Below are 9,851 nucleotides of genomic sequence, written 5' to 3'. Positions count from 1 at the left end.
ATTGTAGATAGTGAAAATGCTAAAAAACTTATATCCATTCTATCTTTAGGACATCAGATTGGGAAAAAAAAATGATATATAAAAATATTTTGATATTAATCAAACAACTCATATCTAAAGGGAGTACATTAGATATCGCCCTTGGATACATTAGATTTTTACCCATTAGATATCAGTCCAAAATCTTATATCTATCAAAAACGTTGATAGATATCAGTGAAGGGCTAGAATTTCATGGATTCTGTTGTTGTGGAAACATTATTGCCGTGAATTTGGATTCTAGATTATATTTTTAGATGATCCTTAACTAATCTATCTCTCTGGCAGCCTTACTCTGAGAGGTGATTTTAAAAATGGACTATAAGTCTATAAGCTTTGAAGAATGATTTCTTTTGTTATGCTTCTGGTGATGTGGAATGAAAGCAAAGTATAGTTTGAAACAACTGCATGCTACGTACGGTGTGAAATTTAAAGGATAGCCCTATGAGCTATAATCACCAAAGCCTTCCTTTAATCAGATAATAGAATTAGCATTCATAGACATATTTCTGTAAACAACTCCATGAAATGGGCTTCAAAAGTAACCCTCTACAAATGTATAATGAAGCCCAAAATATTCAAGAGCCCTCGATCTGTATGTACACAAATATACAAAATACATGCCAAGAACCAAGAGGCTATAGAGAAACATGATAATATATATATCCCATATCAAAATAAGATTATTTGGTGAACCAAGATGACTTCTTTCTTTTTTCTTTTTCTTTTTTTATTATCGAATAATCCCAAATGTAGAAAGTTAAGAGTTCAAAACTTGTTGAAACTGAGGCTTTTTGCCTAATGCAGAAATTCAGATTCAGGATACCATGTGGGTTTAGTTTCGATTAATATCTGTAGTAATCTTCTGAAACATGACCATAAGACCCTTTGCCTTTGTAGGCAATTGACTATGTCCACACTTCAAAAGCAAGCAAATGTCCCCAAGATCCTACCAAAATTGAGCTGGTAAAAGATCCTATTTCTTTGACCAAAAAGACTACATGGATTTTTCAACTTCATGTTGAACTTATGATATGCATACTGTCTGCAGGTTGTTTTTGGAATCTGTACGTTAATTTACCCAGGAAGAATATGACAGCTGCAGGGTGGTATCCAATAGTTTCTCTTCAAAATGTGAGAGAGAGAGAGGAATCATTAATGTTAGGCAACTCAGACTCACCAAATTTGTTCACCAAATAATGATGTGTGTGTATACGTATACATATAAATATTTTATTCATCATAATTGAATTAATAAAACACATACACATTATATATAGATACTTTGATTTGGGTAAAGTATAGATTAGTGTAACCATGGATTAATTAACCAATTAATTTGAGTAAATTTGCTTGACAGTTGACAATATACTCCAATACTTTATCCAACCTAGCTTTTACATTAATTGTGTCTAAATGTTGTCTAGCTCAGCAACATGTTATACATGAATTAATATTTTTATATCATGTACATTACTTTAATTCTTGTGCTGTGCAGTCTGCAGTCTTCAGCAATCTCTCTCTCTCTCTCTCTCTCTCTCTCTCTCTCTCTCTCTCTCTCTCTCTCTCTCTCTCTCTCTATATATATATATATAAAAATGTATATATATATATATATATATATATAACCAATTGATTTTGGTACCAAAGATGGGAGGCAACACCCTTTTCAGGTTTGAGTTTCACATTTAGGAGTAAATAAACAATGGCTTATTTATTATTTTACCCCCTGAAAGTAACTTCTAATCTAACTTCACCCCTTAAAGTTTATTTTGTATTACATTACTTTCTAAAACTAATTCTCGTATATCATTTTACCCACTTTCTATTTTTACAAACTTTGAAAATTAATTAAAAATAACTTCGGACTCAGAAAAATACATGAAAAATTTTTACGGACTCTTCTTGACTAGTATTAATTTACTATGAGGTCAAATTACCAATGTTTCATCCAAATGTTTCTAGAAAATTAAAATACATTTTACTCTTTAGAAATTCATAAGATAATCTCTCGAACTCCAAAAAATATGAGGTTTACACCGTTGGTCTTCTTAACAATAGCACTACCTTTCTTGTGAACACTTGCTACCCAAAAGACCTCTCGGTCTTAGAGGAAAATAAATTTCCCTTTATAAAATAAATTCTGGAAAATTCTAGAATTTACATAAAGTCTTGGAAGAATTCTCTAAAACAGGTTTTTGGTAATTTCCAAAATATTTTTGAGAATTCATCCGAGACTTTACATAAATTTTAGAATTTTTATAGAGGGAAATTTATTTTAATTTTCTAGAAATAAATTTGGACTTTCCAAATTTTCTAGAAACTCTCAGGTGCAAATTGGTAATTTGACCCCATAGTAAATTAGAACTAGTCAAGACGAATCCGTAAAAATTTTCCGTGTATTTCTGAGTCTATAACTATTTTTAATTAATTTTCAAAGTTTGTAAAAATAGGAAGTGGGCAAAATGATACATGAGAATTAGTTTCAGGGGTAAAATGATACAAAATAAATGTTAGGGGATGAAGTTAGATTAGAAGTTACTTTTGGGGGGCAAACTAGTAAATAAGCCATAAACAATTGTGTATAAGATTTGTGCTACTCATTGAGCAAACACATTTGGTAAACCATTATGCGACAACGATTTTTACTGTCGTCCCCTAGACATGCATGTTCCTTAAATTTGACAATATTAGGACTTATATGGCGTAAATTGCATGCAACGCGGTATTCATACTGTGTTGTGTCGTGGAAATTCAGTTCAAATTCATTGTGAGGACTTTGACCAACAAAAAAAAAAAAATATTCATTGTAAGGACCTAGATTAACGATTCTTTATAGGCCAGTCAGCTAACTACACAAACTGCATGTACTAATAACTTCTTCTGCATGCTTCCACCGACATAAATGCTTTCTTTTGACTAGTCAAATATGGATTGTTTAAGAAAACATTTAAATGCATATATATGTTTCTTTATCAAATTTATTTAATGTTAATTACTTGACATTTTATGGGTGAGTAACACTTGAATTTCCAAATATATATTGTAGGACCTTACGGATCATCGATTGAGTTGTTGAACATTTTAATCAATCATAATAGAAAAAGACTAATTAAAAAATGTAAATCAAAATATAATTAAATAAATATCTTGTTTTAAATTAGAATAAATATATTTTAATGATAATTTGGTTTAGCATGTGGAAGACACTTTAGTCTCTTTCTGTTGAAAAGAAATTTGAGTTCAAAACTCATAGACATCAATTAATTAATAAAAAAATTGATTAATTAACTGGTGAAAATGCTATAATTAGTTCATGTTAATTGTATACATATAATTTTTTTGTTTCTGTTCACAGAACCATATCAATATTTTTGTGCGAATATATTTCTACTTTTGTACCACGGGATCACAACTGTACAAAATCTTGAAATCTTAAAAGTGACCTTGAAGAGTCAAATGTTAAAACGGAGATACCATACTTTTATCATTAATTATTCAATTAATCTCCTACTACTCTTTTAGTGTGTGGCTAGCACTCAAACCTATATTTGGTTGGATTTTTCTCTTGAAATGAAGTTTTAGATTATTAAAAAAAAAAAAAGTTGGATCGAGTATGTAACATTTGAGTATTTGACACATAACATGTCATATTGTCCTCAATTTCTTCATCATCGTTCGTTGTCATTCTTACTTTATATTTTTTTTTTTACTATTACACAATTTCCGTTGAAAGAAAAAAAAAAATTAAAGAGCCAATTATCAACAATGCTTCCATGCCTTAGCACTCCAAGGGATGCTCAAGAGGCACACAAAAATTCATTGTTCTTATTTTGTTTGATAGATTGTGTCGCAAATAAGTCAAAAAAACTTAAGAGTTAAGGCATTCAGAAATATATTCCTTTCAGCTTATAAGTAGGAAAAAAACAAAAAGAAATTTGTATGATGACAATGGCTATGTCTCTAAACAAAGATGCACAATGAGTCAATGATTTTATTTTAGGGCGTTTTTGGAAGTGTCGACATGATGGTCGTGGTTATGGCATTTTTCTTAAAAAGCAAAATTGAATTCAAAATGAAAAAAAAAAAAAAAGATGAATGGTAAAATTGAAAATATTTTGAAAAAAAATGCTATTTGAAGGTGTAATTAATAACAAAATGGGTTCAAAACTTTCAATTGTACTTAAATAAATATAGGTCACTTTTACTAACATGGAATGAGTGAGAAAAGGAATCGGAGTGCGAAGGAAAGAATGAGAGAAGAAATTGGAGTGGGATCGAATGAGTCATTCTTATTTGTTTACTAACCATCTTGAATAAGAATGAAAATGAAGTTGATTAATTCTCACTTATGTGTTTACTAATAATCATGAATCGGAATAAAAACTTGTTAATTACTAAAAAGTTTGAGTGTTGTTGAAAAAAATTATTTTCGTAATGGATATTTTGGAATTATTAATGACTAATAATAGAATGAGAGTCAATACCATGTCCCTGAAGGAATGAGATTGAGGAGTGATTCCTCCTTTTGGAGTGGGCCCCACTTACTTTTTGGGTTTCTCAATATAAATAAATACATGATTAGAGTGGAATGAGAATGACGGGTAAAGATCTTATGTCCCCAATTCCCCATGTTCCTCCCTGTCCTCTCTCTCAAATTTTTTTTAAAATTATATATTTTTTTTAAGTAAAACGAATTAAGAAAGGGCCTTCAAAAGCTGAGAGATGAGACAAGGAGGAACATGGGGATTGAAGACAAGAGATCTCAACCCGAGAATGACCCCCATTCATTTCACTTATATTCTATATAAGTAAACGTGTCCATATTGTAAGGGAAAAGATTTGGGACCTCAAATTTTATGCCTTAAATGTGGTGAAATTAAATAGTACACATCACTATTTAATTTTTTGATGATTATACATATCACTATAGCAAATTAAAATCATTTTTATTAAAACACCATCTTATCCCTCCAAAATTCAATGGCCATAATTCATCTTACCCATTTTTCTCTTTCAATTTCTTCTCCCCGATCATTCCAATCCCATATTCTTAATTCATCTTTCATCTTCTCTTTCAATTTCATAGGTTTTTAACTTTTCATTTTGTTTATTTATTTCAGTTTTCCATTTTTTTCTTATTTGCTCATGTTGTATGCTTGTTGCTGAGAAGTTTGCAGTGACTTCAACTGAGATTTTGGCTAGACAAGGATTCAGTAGACTTTTGGTAGATTCCTATTTTTCCCCTTTTTTTGCTATAAAATGTGAACTCTTATTTCATGACCATTTAAGAGACCCACTTAGACTAAGTGTACATATTTTCTCTCTCTCTCTCTCTCTCTCTCTCCCCCTTCCCCCACCATATACTCCATGTATTTCCTTGACAGTTTATATATAAGTTATAACCCCATTACCTTACATTACATTTTTTTTCTTCTCTGGAATAATTAATTCATGTTTGCTTGCAGTTAGCTGCCATGCATCCTCGTAGATAAGTACATGACTGCACTGTACTTAATCCATGGTGCTGGTCGTTTTGGATGCAATGGTCTTTACCAGTTAGGTATGTATTTTGTCCTTAATTTACTCGCCTATGTATCATTTTGATTTACTTTATTTTCTCAAAATTTTTTCCACTAAATTTAATTTATGATTTTCAATGGGATACAAAATGTATATGGTGATATAAAGGGGGAACACAAGGTTTTTATTTTTTTGTATTTTATTTTTTATTTAAATTTTTTTAAGATTTATGAAAAATGCTAAAATGGTCTTTTACAAAAAAAAAAAAAATGAGATAGTCAATGAATAATGACATGACATTGAGGCACCCTAACATCATTCATATTGTAGAAAAATTATTATGTGTAACCGATACACCGTCAAATGATGTAACTAATCCAACATGTCATAATATGGTTGGATATTATTACTATTATTGTAAACTTATTTGAATTTAGTGTAATTTATTTCCGCACGTGGCAAAAGGTCTTGCAACTCCTTAAATTAAATGAGATCGAAAACATAAAATAGATAATTAGTAAAACTATTAAAGGATGTTTTTTAAGACTCTCAACCCTAAAAAAGGAAACAAAAAAAGAGCACCAAGAAAAAATTAAACATATATATTTGGCTTTTTTACCCAAATAGCACCTGAACTACAGGGGGTGTGCTCAAATACCACCCAAACTTTTTTTCTTGCCAATTTATCACCTGAAATTATTAATATGTGCTAATTTGCCACCTAACATCCATTTTTCTGTTAAATCATCAAAAAAATTTCCAAACTTCCCATTTTGCCCTTGAATACAATAAAAAAATATTATTATTTTAAAAACTTTTTTTAAAATATAATTAGAAAAAAAATTAAAAACTAAAAAAATAGAAAATGAAAATACCCTTTTTTTTAGGGGGTTTAATTAGATTTTTTTTTAATATTTAAAATGCTTTTTTTATATAAATGACGAAAATACCCTTGAAATAAACAGAAAATTTAACTAAAATAACGGTAGGTGGTAAATTGGCCAATATGTGAAAGTTCAGGTGGTAAATTGGCAAGAAAAAAAGTTTAGGTGGTATTTGAGTAAAAAAGCCTATATATTTATACGGCCGAGATTTTCTTATCAAATTGATCTTGACATCCTAGACTTCTCCTCGATCATATACCATATGGGGCTCCATCATGTCCTCATCAAGTAGCTTTTAAGTATTCCATAGTCCAACATAATGTGTCCCCAAAGGAAAAAGTAAATATATAAAAAGGAAATTTTTGCAGAGTACCAACAACTTGGGCTTAGTGGTAGAATCAAAATTTTACGAAAGCGACGGCGCAAATAGTAAATACCATAAAAATGATTCCTCAGAGTAAGAAAGCATTTAATATTAACCAAGGGCAAATTTGTCTAGAAAAAATAATGTCATTTGTACACATTTATCTGACCATGATCATCTTGTGTGGCAACTAATATAGTTATATTATGTCAATTAATAAAATAAGTTAACATGCATGAATTTTAAATTTTAATTATTTACATATTTACTCATGTCATTAATTATATAATATCACCGCATCAATTGCCACATCAAATAATTTATTAATATGGTCAAATAAATATATGCAAATAGCATTACGAAGCAGCAAGAACTTTTACTTTTTATCTAACAACAGTTGAAAAATGTTTACGGCTTTGAAGAGACGCCTTTCCCTCTGAGTCACTCTCTCTATATAAACTCTCACTCTTCCTCTCCCAAACCATCAGCTTTTTCCAGTTGGGTTTCTTGTTTCCTAAGCTTTGCCATTTGGTATTCTCGCTCATTTTCCCAGTAACCAAACACAAGGAGAAATACCAAGAGTCAAAAATGTCCATGGAACCCAACCCTCTCTTCATTCCACGAACTGGGTTTTCATCAGTTTTAAACCTGGAGCTACTTTTCGGTCTCTTCCTTTTGGTCGCTGTTTTCTCCTTTTGGCTCTCACCTGGTGGCCTAGCTTGGGCTTTGTCCAAGTTTAGAGCTCAGGCTCAGTCAAAAACCGCCATTCCTGGACCTTCTGGCTTTCCTATTCTTGGGTTGGTCTTGGCCTTTACTGGCTCTCTGACTCACAGAGTTCTTGCTAAGCTTGCTGAGACCTCAAAGGCCAAACCTTTGATGGCATTTTCTGTTGGGTTTACTCGCTTTGTTATCTCCAGCCACCCTGACACAGCTAAAGAGCTTCTGAATAGCTCTGCCTTCGCTGACCGACCCATTAAAGAGTCAGCTTATGAGCTTTTGTTCCATAAAGCAATGGGCTTTGCTCCTTTTGGTGAGTACTGGAGGAACTTGAGGAGAATCTCCGCGACCCATTTGTTCAGCCCCAAGAGAATTGCTCATTTCGGGTTGTCTCGGGCAAATATCGGGCGCAAAATGGTGGAGGAGTTGAGGGTCTTGATGGAGAGGAATGGTGAGGTTGAGGTTAGGAAAGTGTTGCATTTTGGGTCTCTGAACAATGTGATGATGAGTGTGTTTGGAAGAAGCTATGAGTTTGGAGAAGGGTGTGAAAATGATGAGGCTCATGAACTTGAGGGGCTGGTGAGTGAGGGCTATGAGTTGCTTGGGATTTTCAATTGGAGTGACCACTTTCCCCTTTTGGGTTTGTTGGACTTGCAAGGTGTGAGGAAGAGGTGCAAGAAGTTGGTGGCAAAGGTGAATGCTTTTGTTGGGAAAATCATAGAGGACCATAGGGTGAAGAGGGCTGAGAAGGTGAACGCTTTTGTTGGGAAAATCATAGAGGACCATAGGGTGAAGAGGGCTGAGAGTAATAGAGTTTTGGGTTCTGATGAAAGTGGTGATTTTGTTGATGTGCTTCTTGATTTGGAGAAGGAGAACAGACTCAGTGACTCTGATATGATTGCAGTTTTGTGGGTAAGTAATTGCTTTTTTTTTTTTTTTTAATTATTACTTCGGTTCATTGGCTCTTATATGTGTTTGTATTCTCTCTTCATAATTTATAATCTTCATCCTCACACTCTTATATATAAATATGCTTAATTGTAATTGCTCTCGATCTTCACTTCTCAGTTTCAGATTTTACTTTGTAGAAAAGTAATATGCTTAGTTTTACCATCATGCTATCAATTTTTCTTGTTGGAAAGAGAGTAATTTTATCCTTGTTGATTGTCCAATATAGCATTTACAAGGTTCCTTACCCTTTTGCTCTTTATATAGTGCACCTTTTCTATTTTGTTATTATCGATCTAAATACTACATTTATGCTTGTCAGATTCTTGTACAAGATTGAATTTTTTTTTCTTTTTCTTTTGTATGTATCCGGTCAATCATTACATTTTCATGTTTTTATTGATCCTTTCTTGATAACAATGAGCCTAATTTCTTTAATTTCTTCCCATATCTTGATAATTAAAGGTGTTTCATTTAACAGTTGAACAATATTAAAAACGTTCTCTTTCAATATTTCAGGAAATGATCTTCAGAGGGACTGATACAGTGGCAATCCTTCTAGAGTGGATTCTTGCAAGAATGGTTCTACACCCAGATATCCAAGCCAAGGCCCAATCGGAGATTGACACCGCGGTGGGCACTTGTGCTCGATCTGTATCCGATTCTGACCTCCCCAACCTTCCATACCTCCATGCCATAGTCAAAGAAACCCTTAGAATGCACCCACCAGGACCCCTCTTGTCCTGGGCCAGGCTTGCCATTCATGACACCCACATAGGTCAGCACTTCATCCCAGCAGGCACTACTGCCATGGTGAACATGTTTGCTATCACACATGATGAGAATGTGTGGTCTGAGCCCAATGAGTTCAAACCAGAAAGGTTCATGAATGCTGATCAAGATGTTCCCATTATGGGGTCTGATCTGAGGTTGGCTCCTTTTGGGTCTGGAAGAAGAACCTGTCCTGGTAAAGCCATGGGGTTAGCCACTGTGGAGCTGTGGCTTGCTCAGCTACTGCAGAGCTTCAAATGGGTCGACCCTTGTGGTCATCATCAATCTGCAGGTGTGGACTTAGAAGAGACTCTGAAGCTTTCTTTGGAAATGAAGCACTCTCTTGTCTGCAAGGCTGTTCCTAGGGCTAATGTGATGTGATCAATTTCTTACTTGGTGTCTGGGTCTTGGTCTGCAAAATAATGGTATTGCATGAAATTAAGCTATAGCTTTTAGTTGATTTGATTAATTAGCAAGGTATTTCGGTTTGGTTTTGGTTTGTGGATCTAGATATGAAGGGCATATATGGAAGTTGGAACTTAATTTCATGTATACAGTTTTTGTCATATATATTAATTAATGCAATATCAATATATATTATTATA

General features: G+C 32.9%; 1 protein-coding gene across 2 annotated transcripts; it reads left to right on the top strand.

Annotated features, from left to right (window-relative positions):
* Positions 1 to 7,318: 7,318 nt before the first annotated feature.
* CYP78A10 (cytochrome P450, family 78, subfamily A, polypeptide 10) lies at positions 7,319 to 9,851 on the top strand. 2 transcript variants are annotated; one of them, XM_086256595.1, is made up of 3 exons: positions 7,319 to 8,220; positions 8,278 to 8,439; positions 8,995 to 9,851. In XM_086256595.1, the coding sequence occupies exons 1-3, from the start codon at positions 7,399 to 7,401 to the stop codon at positions 9,625 to 9,627; spliced, it is 1,617 nt and encodes a 538-aa protein (XP_086112721.1). In that variant the 5' UTR covers positions 7,319 to 7,398; the 3' UTR covers positions 9,628 to 9,851. The 2 variants fall into 2 exon arrangements, with proteins under 2 accessions (XP_086112721.1, XP_086112720.1); XM_086256594.1 differs by having other exon boundaries at positions 7,319 to 8,439.

This window comes from Dryas octopetala, chromosome 9 (assembly GCF_963921425.1).
Source record: "Dryas octopetala chromosome 9, drDryOcto1.1, whole genome shotgun sequence".
In the NCBI taxonomy this organism is placed as follows: Eukaryota; Viridiplantae; Streptophyta; class Magnoliopsida; order Rosales; family Rosaceae; genus Dryas; species Dryas octopetala.
Note: the sequence above shows the minus strand (reverse complement) of the source record. Positions and strands in the feature narration are given on the sequence as shown.